The sequence below is a fragment of the Brachyistius frenatus genome, unplaced genomic scaffold (genome assembly GCF_029030835.1).
Source record: "Brachyistius frenatus isolate BFR_SWC_R1_liver_20210118 unplaced genomic scaffold, ASM2903083v1 Contig_130, whole genome shotgun sequence".
Lineage (NCBI taxonomy): Eukaryota > Metazoa > Chordata > Actinopteri > Embiotocidae > Brachyistius > Brachyistius frenatus.
The window spans coordinates 438,205-463,443 of record NW_027210729.1 but is presented as its reverse complement, the minus strand read 5'-3'; the positions used below and the strand labels follow the sequence as shown (position 1 = coordinate 463,443).

Sequence of the window (25,239 nt, the reverse complement as noted above, 5' to 3'; positions counted from 1 at the left end):
GCAGGAGGTGGCTGCTGAGAAAGAAAATAATACTGGCTAATGGTAAAGTTGAGATGATTGTATTTTATTATAAATGACTTAAATTAATATTTTAGTCTGTATGACATTAACAAGATTTATTTTAAATTAAAGAACACTTCCCAAAACCATGATGGCAATGTGGTGCAGCTTGTAACTGGAGGCAGACGACACGTCGACACGAGTGCTTCACAGCAACATAACTCACTCAAACACACACACACACACACACACATACACACACACACACACACACACACACACACACACACACACACACACACACACACACACACACACACACACACAAACAGTCATACTGGTTAGTGTGTGTGTCCCAGTGCTTCTACCCACAGCAAGCAGTCAAGACCCATTCAGCTCACAAAAACAAGACACCTGCTGGCTCAAAGGAACATTTAAAAAAAAAATTTTTTTAAATAAACATAATGTTACATCCTTAAGATGAGTCGGGACTCCACGAGGCCTAATAGTTGTTGTTGAAAGGTTGTTTCTTGCTCTCATCCAAAGAGGAGAACACTGAAGCAATTTATGTTTTCCTTATTATGGAAAATCAACTTTGATCAAAGACAAATTAAAAAAAATTATGTTTACTGCCCAAAATATGACTTTAAAATAGTCTTCTTTTTAAATAATTTCACTCTAAAATGAGACTGTGTAAAAAGTTTTGAACACAAGGTCTCAAATGTCACGAACAAGTGGCCACCGGATGGCAGCAGAGAGATATGAAGAAAAAGGGAATTCATTGGGAGCTGTTTATCTTTTCTTTCTGTAAATTCTATCAGAGCTGATCTTTTTATGTTGGTGGTATTTTTGTTTGTGCACATGAATTTGTGCTAAGTGTAGAATAGAAAAGTCCTACTTTAGATAAATCAAATAAGTACATTTGAAAGCTCAGATATCTTCAGAGAAATTTGTTGGACTTTGAATCAATATTGATGTTTTAGGACATTTACGATATATTGTGAAATGATTTCTGTATGTCAGGGAATGAAGAGATAGAGGTTTTTTTCAATATTGAATTGGATTATCCTGTGAAAGAGTGCATTTGTTTCTATGCTTTAATCACCAACATGCTGTGCATTTTCACAAAATACATCCTGTCTGCCCGTTAAGGAAGTAAAGGTTTAGCAAACAATATCGACCTTCTCCTCTCTGAACATCCTCTCCTCACCGCAGCCCCCGCGGAGTGAAATGATACACTTATAAGAGACAGGAAACTCTACAACAATGTTTTAATATATGGAATAAAATAAGAGGGCACATTTTGGGCACAGGTTTGTGCTTTTGGATCACTCAACACATAAGTTTAATAGTGAATCCTGCATATGAACTGCTAAATTATGATTATATATGTTTAAAAGTAGTAGAATATTCACTGCAAAAGAGTTATTGCTCTTACAAATGCAGTTATTTAATGATTTAGTTACAGTGGTTGACATAAAGGGGCCATTGTATAACATCCTGACAGTTATCTTTTCAAAATGCCTCCCCTCCCTAAAAAACATAATGTTCCCTGATAACATGAGCGAATTTCCCTAAAGTCTTATTCCATGTGGAATTCAGATGATACTGCAGAAAATATCAGATTTAAAAGAATGTGAAATATTGTTATGTTGTTTTCTATAAATTATACCCATGAATGATGCTGACAAGAAGCATTTCAAGAGATTTTAAAACAAGAACAGCAGAGTCCGGTGAGATGTGAGTATTCGTTTTCGAGATGTTGAGCATTACTGAATGGATGAATTTCTTAATTTAATTGAACAATTCACTTTTTTTGTCCACACTAGAAAAGGGTCAAAGGTCAGGCTTGTTTGGCAAGATTTTCAAAATGACACATTCAGAAAAATGGGCTGAATTAATGTGTGTGTGTGTGTGTGTGTGTGTGTGTGTGTGTGTGTGTGTGTGTGTGTGTGTGTGTGTGTGTGTGTGTGTGTGTGTGTGTGTGTGTGTGTGTGTGTGTGTGTGTGTGTGTGTGTGTGTTTTCACAGGAAGTTGACCTCGGCCGTGGCCTCTGTTTAAATCAGGAAGAGGTTCAAGGAATGGTCACCAGGATTTGGGATTATTTTTAACACACACACACACACACACACACACACACACACACACACACACACACACACACACACACACACACACACACACACACACACACACACACACACACACACACACACACACTAAGTGAAATCTTACAGACTAATTTCTTCCTGTAGCTTCAGGATACAAATGTGACAGACGCAGTTGACTGATACCAGGCAGTTCAAATAATGTGAAGTGTCGTTCATGTCACACTTTTTTGTTACTATATTTCTACTTTAGATTAAATAACATTTTTTATTGTTCTTTCAATTTCAAGAAAATTTGAATGGACCCTGGTAGATGCCAGAATTCATTGAAATAGATGAAATTAGATCAAATAAAATACTCTTAATAATGTCAAACATTTAATTTGAACAATATCCCTCAGTTTTTTTTAATTTGGAGTTTATTTTGTAGCAGGCTCCCCTCTCACACGTTGTGTCACCATGGAGACAGAGGGCAATTAGCAGTAGGGTGTCACCACTTGGCCAACCTTGTGACCGCTCCAACCTGAAGAGCACGCGCACACACACACACACACACACACTCGATAAGTCACAAGTGGGTGTGTCAGTGTACTCCTTGACGAGGGTGTGAGACGGACAGGGCGACACCCTTGGTGTGGTCCTGGATTATGACAAACAAAATTGTCAGTGTTTGTCAATGGGAAAGGTGATTGATCCTCGTCCTTATTGAATCACTCGTGATTCCCAGTGATTGGTTGGTCAGGGCACGTGCAGAAGGGATGGTGTGAACTTCTCACAAGCTATGTCCTCATGGTAAATCTCATTGCTGGTAGATGAAAAGAAAAATAGGTAGGACATGAGTGTCTGCAGGCCTCCTCAGGTCAACAGTGGGGTTAGCAGTCAGAGGGACTGTCGAGCTACAGCCATGAACCAGAGTTACAGAAATGAGTAGAAAAAGGGTGAAAAGACAACTTGTAACTATTGTTGACTCACCTCTTCGTGATACGTCATTACAAACATTCACCTTTAAACAGCTCGTAGTTTGCTTTTAAAACAAAAAAAAAAGGAACATCTGTCCGATGCTGACATGCAGTATACAGACCTCCGACCTCAAGAATTCAAGAGGTCATGAGTGTCTTTTTTAGCACAAGATGGGATTTGATAATAAAAGAATTTAGAAGAAACGTTCAAGTCACACACAATCTGAGTATGGCAGCATGTTACACAGGTCTGCACTGGACTGAAGCATTTAGTAAGGTATATACAAGTAGAAAATGCAATTATGCACAAATTGTTACTGCAATTTCCAAGAAAGCCAGCACAGCGTATAGAGAATTAACTAAGTAAATTCAACTTCAGTAGAAATTAAATGAGACCATTATTATTAATGGAAGCCTTCTCACAAAGTATGTCTGTCTGACATCTGCTCTTTTTACGTTATGTAATAAATTGTTTCATTTAATATGATAAGATGACAGTGGTATGTTGGAGGCGTGTGGGTGCATACATCATTCATTAATAAGTCCTCATATTATATAAGATGTTCCTTATTATCCAATCAGTCAGTTAGTTGGTAACTTTCTTTATCGCCCTCAAGATAACTGAATGAAATCCATCTGCTGATAAAGAGCATTCGGTGTTAGCGAGTGGACGTTCAGTTAAGGTTGTTTTGTCAAACTTTTCTTCATTACCATCTCCTTTGCTAACATTTGGCTGCAGCATTAAGCTCACTGCAGTCATGACAGTGACATGTGTGCATGTGTGTGTGCATGTGTGCATGTGTGCGTGTGTGTGTGTGTGTGTGTGTGTGTGTGTGTGTGTGTGTGTGTGTGTGTGTGTGTGTGTGTGTGTGTGTGTGTGTGTGTGTGTGTGTGTGTGTGTGTGTGTGTGTGTGTGTGTGTGTGTGTGTGTGAGAGAGAATCATCACCACCCAGTGTTCTGAAATACTAGCTTCCTTGTGCGTCTGGATGTGAGTTTAATCGTGATGTATAGCTTCCTCATGCGTGCTTCTCCACCAGACAAACACACACATCAATCACACACACTGCATTCAAACACACACACACACACACACACACACACACACACACACACACACACACACACACACACACACACACACACACACACACACACACACACACACACACACACACACGTTAATACATCACTGCTGACAGAAGTCCCACATTTATTACAACTGACACACTATTTCAAGATACACTGTGTTTTCCTGCTGAAAAGATAAAACACCAAAACCAGACACACAAACACATTTCAGCTCTCACTGGCTGCCTACCTGCCTGTCTGTCTGTCTGTCTGCCCGGTCTCACACTTGTGTCCCACAGCCTCTTACTATCATCCTGTTGTATTTTTCCATAAATTCCATGAAGGACTAAAATACTTCCCTCAAAATAGCTCCAGTGTTACTTTTCCTATGACCCCCTAATGTTAGTTATTTTTGTCTTTTTTATGACTCAGTGACAGTTCCTGAACAATTACTACTACAAATGGTCACACACACGCATACCATCAAAACATAGTTGCCCGTAGACACTTTAATCAAAGTTAACATTTGACAAAAAGCAGGATTACGTTGTCACTTTGTCATTTGCTATACGTACAGCTTCGTTTTTCATGATCATTACCACATGTATCTGCAGCTGAAACAAAATTACTCTGGGTTCTTTCCCAGTGGCGTTTAAGATGAATAATGTTAGAGTTGACTGTTGATCCACGAGTGATGTTAATATAGAAATATTAACATCCGAATGGAGGATGCATATGTGCTGGTGAGAGAGTTAGAGTGCGAGGGTCAAGGTGGGACAGACAGGAAACGAGGGACACAAACAGAACTTCCTGTGTGAGAGAGGAGCATCTTCCCTTCATGTGGAATGTGTGTGTGTGTGTGTGTGTGTGTGTGTGTGTGTGTGTGTGTGTGTGTGTGTGTGTGTGTGTGTGTGTGTGTGTGTGTGTGTGTGTGTGTGTGTGTGTGTGTGTGTGTGTGTGTGTTTTAAAGACCATTTAAAACACACACACACACACACACACACACACACACACACACACACACACACACACACACACACACACACACACACACACACACATAGACACACAAACACACACACATTTACATTGATATGGAAGTCCCTTGATAATACAGTAATGTCTGTGGTCCCAAGCTAGTATCCCATACTTTGTTTCCTGTCATTTGCACTATGCCATGTTATGGTCAATGTTAGAGGCTCTTGAATGTGGAAAACTGCCTTCTGAAAAGAGAACATTTGCACTATCATGATGTAGTTAAAGCAGAAATAATCACTACTAATACTAAACATTTCATTGGTGTAAAACTGAAGCCAAGATTAGAATGAGCCCCTTGAGAAATACCAAGAAGGAATTCAATTTCAGCTAAAATACAGTGTCTCCCACCCTATTTTTCATTAGTTGCAGCTGAACACAACATATTTATTTGATCATTTGTAGAATTGCTTGAATGCATCTCTTGGTCAACACTTAAAAATAGGGAAAAAGATGTGATCAGATTCTGCACAGTTTTGGTGTCTTGTTATGCTGGTTTTATTTTTTGTGATACAGAAACATCTGCCCGGATGTGTCTTTTAGGGGGAAAACTTTCTGAACATAAATGCATTATAGCCATATATTGCTCTCTACTTTGCTAACAACAGTTTAGTTGTCCTACGTGAATCTCATGACCTTCACATTAGAGAAATTATTTCAGACAGTCTGTTCAGGCTTCCAGTGTGTTTGCTCTTAATTTCATTAAAATAATTTAATATGAAATTTTCAAATCTTTCTCGTTATAGAATTTGTATTTGTATAAGACAATATATTATCAGTGAAAAAACAAACCCCTCAAAATGTAAATTGTTACTTAATTACTTGTTTCTTTACTGCTATAGCAGAATAAATTCCTATATTTGTTCACAGCTAGACAGTTTGATGCAAGTCTAATTTACTCTTTACTCTTAAAAAATAAAGCCAACACTTAGAGGGTTAAATATGTGAATTTTATTACACTTTTGGACTGTTTATGTGGACAGAAAATCAGTGAAGTACAGATTAAAGCAATGCATCAGCATCTGAAAAACAGACAACATACCGTAACGCCAGTGTTTCCACTTAGTGTGTTCATTTCATGTTGCAATCTGTCTCCGTATAGAAACTAGTTGTGTGAATCCACATTCAACAGGCATCTATTTCACATGTCATCGTCTGATCTGGCTCTTCTCTGAAATACAAGCCGGGTAAAGCGTAAAGCACACAGGATGTTGCAGATGATTTCCAGATCTGTGTTCATGGAATGCAGTCAGTCTTCTTATGTACATTTGATTTACAGTAACAGCACAGAAATGTACGAGGAGAGTCATAAAATGAACTTCAACCAGGTGAGTTCTGTCTGACTCATAAAACACTTGTTTAACATTTTATGCTACACAGAAATCCAATTTATGTTAGTTGAGTGTTTAAGAACGAACCACAAACATGGTCCTAATGTGAAATATATACGCATACACACATACTGGCATGTCGCGACAGTAATATATCAGGAATTATGTTTATTACATGTATACAATTTAAATACATGAAATGGAAAACCAAAGTTTCCTGCAAAAACAAAAAGAAACAACTTAAAATCGTGTCAATTAGTGTCACCACAAATTAATCAAACAGCTGTCCGTTCAGTCTCTGGACTATCATGTTAGGTTACGCTCAGAAAGGTGAATAATAACTGATCAGTTTTCAATTAATAACCCACTGGAGTACTCCCAGCTCAGTAGCTTGTGTAGAACTGATTACATATATAATACAAATAATAACACCAAGACATGTGGTCAGATGCAGACATGCAAGAGTCAGGATGTGCCCACATGGAAACCATGAACAGCTGCACATTCACCATTCATTCACAATACACTCGTGTCCAAACAATACCCACAAGATCGTTTGTTATTATAGTCACAGTATTCAGTACATGTTAATGAGGTTCAGAACTATTTACAAATCATAAAAGAGACAAACCACTAATCATTCTTACTTCCTTAGGAATGTGTTCCTCCCTAAATGCAAAAGCTCGATCCAGGTGTGACAGTAAAATAATGATGTCATAAACTCCACCACACAAATACTAACAACAATACATCACATTTAAAAAGAAGTCATACAATGTATGCCATTTTATTTGAATGATAATTGGTTACCATCCCTATACCAGGATTTGTTTTCATTCTATTGTGTGTGTGTGTGTGTGTGTGTGTGTGTGTTGCTTCTACACTGGTGTGTGTGTGTTCCCCAGCCACCTTACAGGAAGTCTTTGTAGTCGTTTAATATGTCCACATGAAACAAAAAGCCAGAGTAACTCAGCCATGCCAGGAGGACAAAAATAATGCAGGACCTTGAAGTACAAGGACTAAAATGTTTTGGCCACCATGTAAATACTGCAGTTCAAATCAAGTTTACTTCACAGGCTACACATTATAATATTAAGTCCTATGATAGGTATTGTTTTAATAGGGATAAGCTGGTTTTTTTTGTTGTTGCATATTTATAGAATTTTTTTCTGCTTTCTTCTCTTCCTTTTTGTCTCCATAGTTGTGTCTCTCATTTTCTTCCAGTAGTTTAGATAGACTTATATTTTTCTGTATTCCAGTGTTTCTTTTTTTTTACTGATCGGCATGTCAGCTGTTGGTTAACAACTACTCAGTTTTCAATACAAAACAGGACTCTGAGCTGCCTTGTATAACTCAAACAGCAATTCAAAGCATTTTGATGGTACTAGTTGAAATCCTACAGAGGTGGCAGATTTTTTTTCTTTTTTATTACACAAAGTTTCCAGCCAGTGTGCTAACAGTCACTTAGCATCCATTACCTTGTTTTCTATTTGAATGTAACTTCTCTCCAAGTATTTGTCACTTGAATTAAGACAAAAGGATGACAGCAACAGAGAAGAGTTTAGAGTTTGAAAAGTCAGATTTTGTTCAAATATTTTTTGTTGCAATGCTACAGGATGATTCCTCTTTGAATGAGGATCATTTTCTCAGAGGGTGGGGGCAGGGCTACTTACAGGTTTTGGGGTACTCTTACATTTATTCAACTATTTTCCTCTTGGAAGGAGGCACCAGGTGTGCAGGGAGCTCTGACGGTAGTTCATGTCCCTCCAGCTTCACTTTTATCAGGTGATTGGCCAACGCAAACTCCTCATCATCGAGCATCCCGTCCTTGTCGATATCTGCCAGCTTCCAGATCTTTCCCAGCACTGTATTGGGCAGTTTTGACTTCACCATTTCTTTCTTGGCATTGGCTCCCGTGACCTTCCCATTAACAGGAGATAATGTGTAGAAAATCTCGTCGTAAGCGGGTTTGTCGCGCGCAACGACCCACTCTGCTTCATCGATGCCTTCACCTGCCCCTTCGCCGTACCCGTGGCCAAACGGGCCGTCCAGGGTGCCATCGAACGCACCGCCCTTTACTACTGGGTTGGGCCGCTGGTTTTCCTCTTGCCGGACCAGAACCATTAAGCCGGCGATGTCATTGGCGAGCATGTCATCCACTGCCTCCAAGAGTTTGGGTTTCAGAGGTTGGAATTTGTTGAGATCCTGAGCTTGGAGCTGGTCCTGGAAGACAAAACAACCACAAGTTTATCACAAGTTAAGGATGTATAATCGAAACCTCATCTATGAATCTAAATTCCTTTGCCAGTTTACCTGCATCTTCTTCAGACTGGGAAAATCTCCAGGTGATATCTGATGCTCTCTTTCAATGCGTTTGTAGATATCTCCCAGACTGCCGATCAGCTCTTTCTTCTTGTTGTCCTTCCCGAACATAGAAGGCATCTCTTTCTTCAGGGAGCTGATTATGTAGGCATGAACCTGTAAATGCACAGTGAAAGAGGGAGAACCTGCAGTCATCAGCAACTTCTCCTTCAAAATTCAAGTAGGCGTCATTGAATATCATAAGAGTTATAATTCTTTAGATTTTGGGTTGACTTGGCTACACCTGAGGTTACTAGTGGTAACTTATGTTTATTCATCACTGGGAGGAGGAAATGCTTTATGAGCTCTGTTATAGATACAACAGAAGATGAGCAACATGTGTATCTGTTTACGCTGCAGATTTCTATATAAATCGCTGCAGCTTTACTTCTGCCAACACAAATATATTTACTATTCAAAACGTCAGGGACTGACTGTTCTCTTGTTTTAGAGTACGTTACTACACAACATTCAGTACATGCATGTGTGATGTCCTGTGAGTCTTTTGTGCATATGCCATTTCAGTAATTAAAAAAAACAAAAAAAAACCGAAGGATTTATAAAGTTAAGTTTATCAGATCATTTCTATATCCGATTACCTTACAAAAACATTTACCAAATTACACTTATATGTGGGGTTTCTTTGTGTTTTTATTGTTGTCCTGCACTCATCCTTCATTGTCATGATTGTATTACTTTTTAACTTTTGTCAAATTGCTAAAATGTAACTTCATAAGCATCCTATTGTTGCAACCGTGGAGTCTGGGGACACATTACACTCCTTTAACCAGATTACTCATCCACAAAATCTTACCTTTGTTTGTTTTTTATATCCACCACAAACTAAACACAGCTAAAATCATGGGAAAGCCCATATTTGTGCAGTTGCTGTGGTGATGTATGTGTGTTTTCCAGAATCCACCTCATGTCCTTGAAGCTCATCACAAAACACACCCTATCAGCTGTCAAACAGGAAGACCGCACTGGACTCCCAGTTTGATAAATCTTCGTGTGTTGGAGTGTGTGCACGTGTACATCCTCTGAGTTTCCGAGAACTACAACAGGCAGCGGACTGTCGCCGCTCGTACCTGACTTCCTGTCCGTAGAGGAAACGGGAAATAATTCACTCAGAGGAGAACAAGCACATGTGTCTGCTTCTATTAGCTCTGTTACAGTGACAAGCTACATCTGTCAAGGTTACCAGCTGGACAAGTGATGGGGAGAGTAAATAGGAAATACACACACACACACACACACACACACACACACACGCATCTCGGATACAGACAATTTAAACATGTCAGCATGAGTCCCATTATTTAAACTCACTGTCGCACATTATAAAAGCTCAGCACCTAACGTACGAGATGTTACGGATATGCTCATAACCTCAACATAAAGATGTCCATGAGTCTCCATCCCTTTCAGGTGCACCTTACCTTGGCTAGTCTTGCCCTCTTGATCAGATCATTGAGTTTTCTGAGTGCGGCATTTCTCGGTAAGGACTGAATGTCCTTAAATAAATCCTGCTCCTCTGCTTCAAACAGCTTCCTATTGTCAGGAATCAGCAGCGGGTGGGACCAAAATGAACCGATGTAGACACGGATCACCTGTCAGTGACGGAGATGGAAAGAAATGATTGGCAGGTCAGACCAAAACATAATACCCCCATGAAGGGATTTCTTCAAAGTATGTCACACTTTGCTAAGGCTACACCATTTGACCAAAATGTGAATTTTCAGACTGCAAAAAAGCGAATGAGATTATGTTAGAGAAATTATGACCATCTATAATCTACTGTACCTCAGGGGTGTTGACTATTTTCCCCAGTGACCACATCAGGGCACCATACACCCTCATCAGCTGCTGGGTCTCTATCTGGTCAGCCTTGTTGAGCACAACCCTGGAGAAAGCAACAGATGAGAACAGTGATGATTTTAACAGCTAACTTCTTACATTAATATCACACAAACAAAAAATGTGGGTAGATATACAGGTAAAAATCTGAATCTTACAGTACCTGATCTTGTCTTCATGGTTCTTCAGCGCCTTTATGACCTCTGAGAACTCATCAGAGATGTCCAGTTTGTGGGCGTCGAACAGTAAAATAATCCTGTCCACTCGCTCAGCAAACCACTCCAGGACAGCTGCAAAGTCGTAGCCTGAGAGGTAGAGGGAAAGAAGGAGAAGGAGGAGGAGGCGCGGGAGAGGTGATGAATGAAAGAAATGAGAGTAAGCGGAGAAAATTTGGTGTGAAGTTAAATGCGGGTTGAAGGTTGACATAAAAAGAGAATGTAAGATAATAATTTATCGTGCATCCTTATATTTCTCAATCCTTTAACTCTCATCCCACATCAGTGTCAGATAACTTGTACTGGTGGTAAATAGACGTGAACTTCTGAGGTCAGCGGGTTTTAACACCGATGATTAACATGAGCAATAATCCAAGAAGTGGAAACATCAATTGTAACGTAACAATGTTCCCAACACAAAAAAAAAGAAGAATGATGACAGGTCATAGAGGAGGCAGTGAGATTTATACTCTTATTGCAACATGTTGAGAGAAAAGAATATCTGTTTACTGATGAAGATGATGATGGTGCTGCCAGGGCTTAAAGTGGCCTATTAAAACTAAATAATGAAAGACAAACTCCCAAACTAAACACTCTGACTATTTATTTAGCATCATAAATGAACAGTTTAGACTTTTAGAGTTGGCATGTAATCATGTGATGAATGTACAAACGCCTCGAAACATTCCTCTGTAACGCATTAATTAATTAATAAGTCTGTCAAGAGCAGTACACCACTCATTCCTGTGACTTTGTATTCCAGTCAAGGACGAAACTGCCTCTTACCTGAAGGAATTCCACAGGATATGAGAGGAGAACAATGAACAAAGGCTAGAACGGAGGATTAGTGAGCTAAAGTTTCCAACCAACACTGAAGGACAAGCGACAGATGCAGAGCTGACGGTAAATGAGTTACAGTTGTAATTATTATTAACAAATACCAACCAGGAAGCATTTTGTCAGGTGGTAATAGGCAGCAGCTATATGTTAACTCAAAGATTCATGTTAAATGGATTTTTTTTTATTTTTTTAAAGCTATGTTTTCTCCCTTCAAAACTAAATCTACAGGCTTTGCAGATGTTTTTACTTTGAATATATCAAAAACAGATTTTACAGACATAGCTGTGATAAAAAAAATAAATCCCAGTTTTTCCATACTTGCTGCACTGCTGCTCCTCCTAGTAGAGGAATAGTTCATATTCTACAGATGCTATAAATAACTGTTTGGAAAAGAAATTGTGTTAAATGTTGATAAGTTGCTTCAAGGACTTTACCACGACGTTGACAATCGTACAGAATAAAGTCTCTTTGCAACAATTCCTCACTGGGATGTTAGATGCAGATTTATCAATCACAGCAATAAGTATGTAAAACGTGGAAATGGGTTTTTAGCTGCGTCTTTAGGACCTGCTGAAACAGAGCTGAGAGGAGACAGAGGGCACACCGCTGCTTGAGCAACACTAGGCAGGGTTAAAACACAGATACCTTGATATTTTGAATTCTTGAGGATTAATTCTTCACCCAGAGCACTCGTCACATGTTGGAGGGAAAAACAATACTTTAATTTTAAGCTCCTTTATCACCCCCTAAAGGGGGTAATGTTCCTCATACTGCGAAATTGGAAAGTTATCTTGCTATTCTATGCCCATAAAACGTAAGCATAGACAAATACTGACACTTGGTTTCAATATCTGCAGGCAATTCTGCAGAGATTGTCCAGTCAGTTTGTTTACAAAGCTGATTTTTTTTGACCCGTGGATGACACTAGATAATTAAAATCTGAAGCGTAAAGGTCATCAAGGGATTATCAAAATTACTGGAAATCATCTGGGAAGTAATTGTTGAAATATCATGTCCTGACAGTCTCAGAAAAAACTGTCATTATGACTTTAAGGGACTGTTGCTCATGGGCGGAAAAAACACTAAAACCTAAGAAAATCAAACAGAGTAATCGTTGACGAAAAACCCGAAAGGAAACAGAAACTCAGGCTCAGTCAGTCCTACAGAGTAACCTGATGAATCGGACTAAAATATCCAACTAGGAGCTAACAAGGTGAACTCAAAGACAAACTTTTTATCTTTTTCCAAAGCCATGTGACGAGACTGGTGAAGAACACGTAACAGCCCATAAATCTTCAAAGTCAAGATATCGATTTATTTAGCCTTTTTGCAGCTGGTTGATGCCCAGATTCATCATCTACAATACCTCCGTAAGGACATCTATGTAGGCAGCTATAGCCTGACAACTCCTCATCTGGACACACAGACACACATACAAATAAATACAAACACTGATAAAAACAATGCAACAGGGTGAAAGAAAAGAATGAGACATAAAGATGTCAGAAATACAAATAAAACATGTAAACATGTAAATGACAAACAAATAGAAGGAATTTAACGTAAAGAAAAGTAAAATGAACAGAAACAAACATTTCAACACACACAATCACACACACGGTCCCCAGAGAAAACACAGCTGTGCTGTCTCAGCAGAGGTTAAGTTTAGCCTGTAATTTTTTTTTAATTTTTTTTTTTGACATCCAACAGATGAGATCAGGGCCTACCCTCACTCCACTGTTTATTTGGTTTGACAACACGGTCATCGAAAAGTAAGTAAAGAAAAGAAAGTAAAACAGAGCTGATGTGCATCTGTTTCAGTTCAACTTCTTCCAAATATAAACAATATCTGAAACTCTTGTCAGCGCTCGCGAACCAGTCGCTCTCAGTCGTTTCCCAACAGAAAAGCTGGAGACAACAAAATTCTTCGTGACAAACAATTGTATTCACATTCATGTTCAGAGGAACATCCGGATTCCAGCAGATCCAACCCCTCCATGAAGCAATGTGCTCAGCTCAGTGACCGGGACTTGACTTCTTGTTCCTTTGGTAATCATATTTATATACTTTATCATGTCAGCGCTCATGATCTGATTATGATGCCGCTCAGGCTCACAACAGAGGAAATACTGCCTACAGCAGGGGAATACAAAACCTGTTATATGAAAATGACCATAGCAGGAGATTCGTTTGTTATGAAAAATGGCAGATGCAGATGTAACTAACAATGTTCATTACGACCCGTGTGTTATGGCCTTCACGCTCAAACTAACATTAAGTCCAACAACCTCTTCTACAGTTTAACTGCAAACATATTTTTTAACTGGATCTCAATCTGGTTTAAATGTAATTACTGTACGTCCTGTCAAGACCATTGGGATTTACAGATGGCGCCGCGCTAGCGGCAGCCTGTTGCAGCAACTCCCCTCCCCGAGTGTGTTGTTATTAGTATTTTTTAAGCCTTTCTCCTCTCTTCAGAGTTGTTTTTTTTCTTTCTCTTGTGTGTTAAGTTAACGGTCAGACAATGGACCGTAATTTTTCGACGTTTCTGGATGGGGGCACTGTTATTGTTTACTCGCGTGATCAGCTGATTGCGCTGAGTAGGCCCCTGCTGCTGCTGCCCGGAGCGAGGCCTGAGATCCCCGTTGAACTTCGGAGAAGACGTCGGGGTTGCAGAGCTGGAGCTAAGCTAAAGGCGGAAAGGAGGAAATACAAACCAGCGGTACCGGCGATCTTAATGGGGAACGTGAGGTCGTTGGCCAACAAGACGGACGAGCTCGGCGCGCTGGTAAAGACCCAGCGGGAATACCGGGAGTGCAGCATCATGTGTTTCACCGAGACATGGCTGCACTCACATTTCCCGGACCACAGCGCGGCCGTACCCGGCTTCAGGACCGTTCGGGTGGACAGAGACGTTGTTCGGAGCGGCAAGAAGAAAGGTGGAGGGATTGCAGTCTATGTGAACGAGAGGTGGTGCAATCCCGACCACGTGTGTGTGAAGGAACGTTTCTGTAGCCCGGACATTGAACTTCTATCCGTGGGGATGCGCCCTTATTATTTGCCGAGGGAGTTCACGTCCGCCATTGTTATCGCTGTGTACGTTCCTCCATCAGCTGACGCAGAGGCAGCAGTGGACACCATCCACTCCACTGTGGCTAAACTGCAGACTAAGCATCCCAGTGTATTTTTGGCAGTTACTGGAGACTTTAACCACACCAGTCTGGATAAAGTACTGCCAACTTTGCACCAGTATGTTAACTGCCCCACACGGAACAATAAAACTCTGGACTTACTGTATGCTAATGCCATGGATGCATACAGTGCTACTGCCCTTCCCCCCCTTGGTAGATCAGACCACAACCTGGTCCTGCTGACTCCCAGGTATGTCCCCCTGGTGCAGAGGCAGCCTGTGACCACCAGGACTGTGAGGAGGTGGACACAGGAGGCTAAAGACGCCCTGCAGGACTGCTTTGAGTCCACGGACTGGAATGTGCTGTTTGGACCACATGGGGAGGACATCAACACCAGGACGGACTGTATCACAGAATACATTAAATTCTGTGAACACACCACCGTACCATCCCGGACTGTAAAATGCTTCCCCAACAATAAGCCGTGGATCACCAGTGACCTGAAAGTTCTTCTTAATAAGAAGAAAGCAGCCTTCAGGTCTGGGGACAGGGAGGAGCTCAGGAGAGTGCAGCGCCACCTGAAGGAGAAGCTCAGGGAGTGCAAGGACTCCTACAGGAGGAAGCTGGAGGCCAAACTCTATATATATATATATATATATGTTGACTGTGTTTCTTGGTTTGTTTGTATATAATATATATAGATATATATAATGTACTGTATATACTGTGCATTTTATATTTTTTACTGTTATTTACTGCTATTTTATTGCTTTTCTATTATTCTATTCTATTCTATTATTTTATTCTATTATTTCTATTATTATCTTATTGCTTCTGTATGCTGCTGTAGCGAAAAAATTTCCCCTCGGGGATTAATAAAGTAAATACCTACCCACCTACCTACCTAATAATATATTGACACTGTTATTATATGAGGGGTAATCATAAAGTTCAGAGATTGTTCCTTTTACACGTGAATACCGCGGGGAGAAGCTATAACCTTCGTGAGAAAGTATGACAAGTTTTGAATAACGTCAGCACCTGGGTTACACATATTTCTAAGAGCAGTGGTATGTGTGCGTTTGCAATTTCACCCTGAAAATTGGCAACGGGGATACTTAAAATACTTAAGAAATCTGCGGCCATGAAGCTGGGAGAGTTGTTTTGAGTGATACTTGAAGAGGGGCAAAATGTCACTACCGAAAAAGGCACATCAGGGAGGGATTTCTTTGAAATTGGTTGGTGGGGTAGTTCACTGGTAATTCGTCCCTCAGGGTCAGACTGTCTGATGTTCTGAGAAAAAAGAATCGCTGCCAACATCCTGAAACAATGATGGCACTCTGTTTGTCCAACATGATGATGCACCAGCTCAAAATGAACATTGTTTTTTCTATTAGATGGGAGAAATGGGGAGAGGGGCGAGCAACAGACGAAAAAAAAAAAAAAAAAAAGGGTTGCAAATGGAGGAAGGAGTAAATTATGACTTTCTTTTATTATCCCAGCTCTTTTGTTAACGTTTGCGGGTTGGTATGGTAATGTCACCATTTAGCTTCGGGAATGCCAGCCATGCCCGACACATATCAACCCAAGAGAAAGCTGCGGAGAATTCCTGTCAGCTTTTCACGGCCAAACTTCTCTTCACACTGTCCTCTCTGCATTTTAGTTCACACCGCAGCTCGGATCGGTGAACCACAAGTTCATTAAGAATCATGCGTCTTCAATCAGTTCGTCTTTCAACCGTATTTATAAGAAACTTTGAATGAGCCGAACTCGGTGGCAAGTGATAAGCTGCAATGGAAGAGATTTGACACGTCATGTAAAATATTTGCATTTCCCTTTCTTCGTGCAACAAATGAACTTCTGCATCAAGATATCGTCACTACCATCGTTTTGTGAGAATAACAAAGTGTCTGTCTGTCTCTCCAACATGCTGGGTTTCTTTGAAAAGTGCAGACAACTGCTACAAATAAGCTTTCAACGAGTTTTATGTCTTGTTTGTGTTCATGTCAACACCAAAGCTGTCAAAACATGTTGTGGTCTCACCACTGCAAGCCTCCCTAGAAGATGAAGTCCAAACACAGGAAACCTAATGGTCCCTTTAATGGTTTTATGTTCCTCGGGTTTCATTTTTCTGTTCTGTAATTACTGGGAAAATAATTATTCCCACAAATATTATATTTTCTTTCGGAGGCTAAAGTAAAACATTTGTAACTACTTTGTTTCCTTGGCAACCGGGGTATTTTTGCCTTTATTGCAAAGTTGACAGAGAAGAGGATGATGGGAAACGTGGGGTGAGAGAAGGGGGATGACATGCAACACGGGGCGCTGACCCGAATACAATCATGGGCGTCGCAGTTATAGCATAATTTATAACCATTCAGCTACTGACGTGCTCCACATATGGAAGTTCTCTTGTGTCTGCAGCTCTGTTTGTAGACATTATATAAGAGTTGAATCAATGAGAGGGCAAAAGGACCAGATTACTGTGCTGTTCATGTTTCAAATTTACCACAGAGTGAAGTGTTACATTCAGGCTGTGTGTGTGTGTGTGTGTGTGTGTGTGTGTGTGTGTGTGTGTGTGTGTGTGTGTGTGTGTGTGTGTGTGTGTGTGTGTGTGTGTGTGTGTGTGTGTGTGTGTGTGTGTGTGTGTGTGTGTGCGAAATCGAAGCTCATCGTTTTGTCGCTGCTTCCTGCTCTTTGAAATGAATGAAGCATAATCCTCCTGATAGCAAAAGCTAAAATAAACACACACACACACACACACGAAGGTCCAAAAGGAAACGCTGACATTGTAGTTCAGAGTTCAGTGGGACGAGGGGGCTGCAGCTGAATGGGTCCAGCGGACGAACAGTAACACACACACACACGCACGCACACACACACACACACACACACACACACACACACACACACACACACACACACACACACATAAACAGAGAACACACACACACACACACACACACACACACACACACACACACACACACACACACACACACACACACACACACACACACACACACACACACACACACACACACCCCCCCCCCCCCCCCCCCCCCCCCCCCCCCCCCCCCCCCCCCCCCCCCCCCCCCCCCCCCCCCCCCCCCCCCCCCCCCCCCCCCCCCCCCCCCCCCCCCCCCCCCCCGGATTAAAGTGTGAGCGTCACGAGTGCGTCTTACCTCGACTGATTCTCTGTTTCTCTCCTGACAGAATCCCTGGCGTGTCAATCACACTGATGCTTTCCAGCACAGGGTTAGGAAGCTGGGCACACACAAACCTACGCATACACACACACACACACACACACACACACACACACACACACACACACACACACACACACACACACACACACACACACACACACACACACACACACACACACACACACACACACACACACACGAGGAGATAAAGAGAAAGTATCAGGATAGAAGTGTAAAATGTTTTAGCAACAACCATCATCCCACATTAGACCTCTACCTCCATGAGACTCTCTCCTCTCCTCTCCTCTCCTCTCCTCTCCTCTCCTCTCCTCTCCTCTCCTCTCCTCTCCTCTCCTCTCCTCTCCTCTCCTCTCCTCTCTCTCTCTCTCTCTCTCTCTCTCTCTCTCTCTCTCTCTCTCCCTCTCCTCTCCTCTCCTCTCCAGCTGAATAAATACAAACAGGTTAGCGGTCGTCCTCACTGCGAACCCCCTAATCCCCACTGACAGTCAGCGTTTCAGCCGTGCTGGGTCCTCACAGGGAGGACACTAATGCAAGAGTAGACTTTTTGGCACTTTCTTTTTTCCAGAGGCATGACTCTGCAAAGATGACTCTCTCTCTCTCTCTCTCTCTCTCTCTCTCTCTCTCTCTGACACACACACATTACCAGAGCAAAGCCTGACCAGTGAGCAGAGGGAAATTCAATCACACAGGAATGTTGAGCTCTGGTGTGGATTCTCACTTGTACTCTCTTTGCTCTTTCTTTCCCACTGCCCTCCTCACTGTTTCCCTCCACGTTTACATCATTCTATAACATCTTGTCATTTAACTGCACACACCTCCAAACGGTATCTAGCATCTGCCATCAGTGCATTTCAACTAGCACTTTGTGAAGGTGTGCGTGTGCATCTAAGCTTTTACCTGTTGAGGAATGCGTTTCCAAATGCATTCAGCTTTCTGAAGGGCTTCTTGGGGTCAACCACCAAAGCGTTGCCGGGGATGACTCCTTCTGTGTCGCCGTGCATCACCGCGATGAAGGAATCAGTGGTGGGCTCGGGACCAATCCGCATGCCAGGAAAATCCTGCTCCAACAGGTAGCTGTGGGGGAGATAGTAGGAAATAGAGTTTAACAAAACAAAATAAGAGACAAGATGATTTTGATCGACTTTACCCCCTTTAAAAATAAATCAACCGTGCATGAATACCTTTTTGGTATGTTGGACTGATCGAGCGCGATTAGAGGATTTTACCCGAGACAAAGAACAATAGTGTAGAAGGCATTGTCTAGCATATGGAGACATTATAATAGGTTAAAATGACTATATAAAACATTTAGTTATGTTTTTAGGTATCTCTACATGAATATAAAGGTTATATATTTATAACATTCATATTAGAAGATTAAATCCCTGTACTCATCTTCATCATTCAAGTGCTGCATGTTTTTTCATAGAGTATGCTGAAAGGAAATTGGTCTGGAAGGTGCAACGCAAGTCAAAAGCAACCAGAAAACAGGTCTGTCTTAAATTAGATGGTGCTGGAACAAAGATTAGGGGAGTTTTACATGATCGCAGGCGGGATGGCTGCCATGAACTCGCATGAATTACATTTTCTGCTGACCACATGAAGCAGGAAAAGACTTTTGAAGGGAAGCTTTGTGATCAGGTGTGACAAAGATGTCAGTTAAATGGAGTTAAAGGGCCTGAAAACTCATTTTTCTAAAGCAGCTCCTGACTTTAAGCAACACATTAACAGTTAGAATAATAATAAAATAAAATAAATAAGTTATTTCCAGTTATAGATGTTTTTTTTTTCTGTTTTCTCTTTGGTTTAAAGTAAAAAAAAAAATTGGGTTTGACCAATTAATCGTTTGACCGATATTGGCCTATCACAGATAGATCTGTATGTGCATATTTTTTTCATAGAACATAATGCAGAAATAGATGTTTGGGATAATTTAGAAATTGCTCTGTGCACTGATGCACAACATGCAATGCACTGATTTAGTATTGAACTTAAAAAATATTCCATCACCACATTTTGTACTTCCTAATGACTACCACATCAACGCAGGGAGCATTACTGGTGCATCAATATTGATCAATATTTCAGATTGTGATGACAGTGATTCAGATTGTTATCTTAACAGATAAATCCCGCTAAAAACTTGATATTTCAGATTTTTACCAGATTAAATTAACAAAAGCAAAAGTTTAAAGATGAACAAATTGTGTGACTTTTCGACAGTCTTACGGTTTTTATGGTACATCAACTCTCCAGCTGCCAACTGTATCCTCATATTTACTGCACAGACATTAGTGGTATCAAACTTATGATCCAACTCTCGTATAAGGCAGCAAATTTCTCAAAATATCAAACTATTCCTTTAACTTTAAGCCAAGTTTTCAGTCTGTTTAAAGATCATGAGGTCTTCAAATCCAATATTACTGTGATTACTGTCAAAATTGACTCACTGAATTGTGAACTAATTAATTGGAGAAGGTGAACATAATAATTACATAAAAGAGATAGATGAATGATTCAATACTCTGCTGCACAGCTTCAAACCATTTGCCACATTTTGTTTTATCTTGAACACACTGGCTTTGTTATTACCAAAGTCTTGACCTCCCAGAAACTATACAGATACTAATGAGAAAACAACAGGGTGAGAATTTGGCTGCGCTCTCCCTCCTTTGAGAAGATGGTTTAATTTACTACTTGGCCCGGGGCTTGTTTGCTGACGCTTTGTGGACAGTGACATTTAGTTTATACACACATGTTTTCCAGGAGAATTTTTGGGGAAGACGTTTGCTGCAAAAAGTATCAACTTACACTAAACAAACTTTGGCCTTTATCTGCCGTTGTTGTGGCAACACAGCTGACTTGCATTTCATGTTTTAGGTATGGAAGGTTGAAATCTCAGCTGTTAATTCAGTGACCTCACTCATGTTGCAAATGAAGATTGGTGTGTTTCTGCCGAGTGTCACATTCCCATCAATGTCAACGCAGACCATTAAAAGAGATTTACAGCTCGAAGGGGTCTTCCATTTCAAGAGCGGGAAATGTGTTTTAACTGCAACCAGATGTTCCCTTATAGATCTCTCTCTCTCACACACACACACACACACACACACACACACACACACACACACACACACACACACACACACACACACACACACACACACACACACCTTGTGTCAGTGGAGCCAGTAGTGCCTGGTAGAGGCATCTCTTTGCACACATATCTGTGTACTGTGAGCCCTCCTGTCTGTAAAGAGGTTGTGCAATGCATGTGCACAACCGTGTGCATCTGAAAGACTGTATGTTTGATTTCATAGGCACGCTGTGAGGAACACGCACATCAGCTCGCATCATATTATTTTTGGGAAGTTTTTCACTGCACAAGCAAATTGTTTGGTCACCTTGAAGGTGAATTTATATTCTGGCAATGACTCGCTTTTTGACGGAGCAAAGAGGAAAATCGATAAATCCGGGCCAAAACTGAAGACAGGCTCAGATTTCTGATCTCTGAATAACTGCAAAGTGAGACTGTATTACCGTCCATCAGCAACACCTCTTCCAGCATTTCCTCTTTCTTTTAACTGACAGACAATTGTAACTTTTCTTGTTCATATCAAAGGAGATCATGAATTTTAAAAGGATTTATTTTGACTTCTCTTTTAAATAAATACACAATTATTTTAAAAATGTTGGCCATGTGAAGATGACCCACTGACTAGAGTAGAAAGTAGCACTCCCTTGTAATTGCGGTGAGATGAGACCACTCAGCCACATCTTTAAGACGTTCACTGCTCTTAGATCCAGAGTGAAATCAAAGAGATGCTGAGAGCGCCGCTGCTCCGACCGACGGTTACTCAGCAGTTTGTACATTCTGCATCTTACTGTTACAACGTCAGCGGTGTGGGATGAGGCTGCCGACTGAGGGGGGTGTTGTCGTCAGTGAAAGAGAGGGGAGAGGGAGGAAGAGAGAGACTCAGACACAGAGGAGGAAGAAGAGAGAGCGGGGGATGTCTGCATGGTCGTGTCTTACGCCAGGAAGTCACTAACAGCATCCTCTCTCTGGCTTTCAAAGACTTAACCCACTAATTACCCACTGTGGTCTGCAAAGTGTGTGTGTTTGTCCAAGTGTGTGTGTGTGTGTGTGTGTGTGTGTGTGTGTGTGTGTGTGTGTGTGTGTGTGTGTGTGTGTGTGTGTGTGTGTGTGTGTGTGTGTGTGTGTGTGTCTCAGAGGGGCAAGATGTTAGCAGCAGCCCTGTAGCTTAAAAGAGGCTACAACACCCAGCTGCTAATATTTCTCACTGTCACAAACATCAATACCAGAGATACTGCAGGTCACAGACAACAAGGCTTTTCATAATTAGGGCGAAGCGCAAATGATCAGCTACAGAAATTCAGCTTAAAGAGGAATATTACTAAGATTTGTGCTTTATATGTTAAGTGTATGTTGAGTAGTTTTGGCCCTTGTCCAAATAACTAAATAAGCATCACCGAAGTTAATTTAAATTCGAATGAGTACAAATGTTTCCGAGACAAAACAAAAATGATAATAGAGGCAACAAAAGGTTTGTGAGAACTACATTAAAAAACACTTCTTTACTAGACAGCTCATAGTCACAAGAAAATGCAGTTATTATGGAGTTCAATCAGTTTGATCCAAGAAAGGAAAACGGCCTAATTTGTATACCTTTCCTCCATGATGTAAAGAGCTCGGAGGTAATGGAGACCGCAGGGGGCCCCAGACTTCCTGCACCTCAGGGCCCGACAGCTCTGCATGAGCTGCGATAGCCGGCTCCTACATCACAACCTAGCTGTCACACATGATTGTTGTTTGTTTATTACTCCAGGGGCTGAAGGTACATTCATATTTGTGTCGTTACAAGAACGGCCATTTGTCATTGATATTATCTGAACAGACCATCGGTTATTAAAGTTATATTAATATCAATGACAAATGGGCGTTCTTGTAATTACACAACTACGAATGTGCCGTCAGTCCCTGGAGCAATAAACAAACAAGAATCATTTCGCTCAACATGTAAAGAAAACCAGCTGCATTAAGCTTTAATTGCTCTCCTTGACATTCCCGAACCAAATGAAAACATAAACATTTTATGAACTTTGTCCCAAGTGAAGATCATACATAAAATTACACCACACCCTGAAGCAAGTAACGTCCACACGTCAGTCTGATGTTCCATATACACGGGCTACACCCAAGCCCCGGGCGGGACAGCTGCAGTACCGTGCAGCGACGTCTTCAAATGCAACGAGTTTCCATGTGCGGGTGCTCCGGTGTCTGTCAAATAAACTTTTTATGGATTCATAAAGCTCTCAGAGGTGTGGCTCCTTGCAGTTAGGCTGGGTGCCTCATCTGTTTCTTCTTTTCCTTCCTTTTATTTCATGTGTGCGTTTTGTTTTTGTTTTTATTGTTTTCGATTCTATTTCTATTTTATATCAGTTCTGTTTGGGTAAAGTTTACTGCATAACCACAAACTCCTGTTTGTCACTCATGCTGTCAAAAAGTCTGTTTGGGTGTGTCAGCTGCAGTTTTCTCACCGTATGAAGCTGGTCTTGCCAGTGGAGTACTGTCCCACCAGCAGGACCATGGGCTTGTTGTCAAAGTCAGCGTCCTCCAGGGCCGGGGAGTGGAACTCGTGGAACTTGTAGCTCTCCTCCAGTGGCAGGAGTTTGGTTTTGTAGAGTTTCTTCAGTCCATCGCTGACAGTCTGAAAGACTTCTGGCTCCTTCTTCCTCCTGTCGTCGGTTCCAAGCCAACTGAACATCGTTGCTGGTTGCTTGTACTTGGGACTAGTTAAGCCTCCAATTGGTTTAAAAATGGGATTTGTTGATTAGGTGGACACTTATTTTAAAAGGCCACTTAATTTGTTATGTGGTTCACGGATTAGATACTTGTTTTAAGTTTAAAGTAAGATTCTCCCATGTACAAAATGAAGCTAACACCAGCCGTCAACAAAAAAAAAAAAAAAAATAACTTGATTTACACTTCAAACATTTTTCAAATGTTTTTTTCTGGAGAAATGTTCTTTATAAAGATAAAAAACCCTTTTAAAGTCTGTCTTGGAAAAGAAAAATATTAAATGTAATAATTAATATATGTAAATGAAATAGCAGTTTTGTTTTTGATATAGTAAGCCCAGTTGGGTGCTATTTTAAGACTTAGTCTCTGGTAATGTCAACAACTTAAAAAAAAAAAAAAGTAAATACAAATAAACAAACTGTTGTGTCTATTTCTCAGAATTTAAACCTGACCACTCAAATGCATTCTCATCATCGAGTCCATCGGTCCTCCCAAGTCCAGGCCACTAATGCGTACAGAGCCGCAAAACACATTCAATGAGTTTGTTTTTGTTTACTCATCTATTTTAGTAAACAAACGCTTGTCGCGAAAAGCCTAAATCGCTCCGCTCAGGCACAACATCACGTTACCGCTATTCATTTCGTCCCAGAGCGAGCGGAGGAATCCCCAAAAAAACAAAAATGATGCACCGAGCTGCTGTCTGTCGTTATTGTTCAGCTGCTCCGGCTTTGCTTCTGACCCCCAAAAACACCCCAAAACACTTGAACCTCTCCAACAACAATGTCTGTCGCTTTCAGGTCCGAGATTTAAAAAAAATAAAAAAATAAAATAAAATAAAAAGAGCAGCCTGCGTCGCCAACGTTAAAGGGCTTATTTTCTGCCACAGCTCAGTGTTGGACGTATCGGCAGCTGATGTCCTGCAGCTCAATTTAAATGCCGAGTCGAAGGAAACCCGAGAGCCCGGCGGAAGTGCCCAACGGCTGGCAGCCCGACCCACCGGGGTTCCGCCCAGTGATGCGGGGAGCTGGAGCTGAAGCCGACCAGGACGACGCCATGTTGGATGAGGCGAGAGGAAGGAGCTGCAATTCATACACACCGCGCCACCTAAAGGTTTAATTAATAATAATAACTAGTGAATATTTTTTTTTTTTTTTTTTTTTTTTTTATCTCTCATCTGATCCGATTTTTTTTTTTACTCTACTACTCACTTGGAAGATGAAGATATTTTATACAAACATGATCTGGTAAAGCATGCATTATAATGCAGATAGTATTGTCT

At 41.0% G+C, this 25,239-nt stretch overlaps 1 protein-coding gene across 1 annotated transcript; it reads right to left on the bottom strand.

The window, feature by feature from the left end:
• Positions 1-6,105: 6,105 nt before the first annotated feature.
• On the bottom strand, positions 6,106-24,974 carry ehd3 (EH-domain containing 3). The gene is made up of 8 exons (XM_069714363.1): positions 23,699-24,974; positions 19,037-19,213; positions 18,092-18,189; positions 10,884-11,025; positions 10,667-10,766; positions 10,303-10,473; positions 8,816-8,980; positions 6,106-8,725 (listed from the first exon to the last, which is right to left on the bottom strand). The coding sequence occupies exons 1-8, from the start codon at positions 23,923-23,925 to the stop codon at positions 8,198-8,200; spliced, it is 1,608 nt and encodes a 535-aa protein (XP_069570464.1). The 5' UTR covers positions 23,926-24,974; the 3' UTR covers positions 6,106-8,197.
• Between the last annotated feature and the right edge of the window lie 265 nt (positions 24,975-25,239).

Bases quoted from the DNA above. Each gene is read 5' to 3' on its own strand.
- ehd3 (XM_069714363.1), bottom strand. From the start codon at position 23,925: ATGTTCAGTTGGCTTGGAACCGACGACAGGAGGAAGAAGGAGCCAGAA. The intron at 10,474-10,666 runs GTACAGTAGATT...CGTCACTGACAG, and splicing joins AAATAGTCAACACCCCTGAG to GTGATCCGTGTCTACATCGG. The intron at 8,726-8,815 runs GTAAACTGGCAA...TTTGTCTTCCAG, and splicing joins CCAGTCTGAAGAAGATGCAG to GACCAGCTCCAAGCTCAGGA.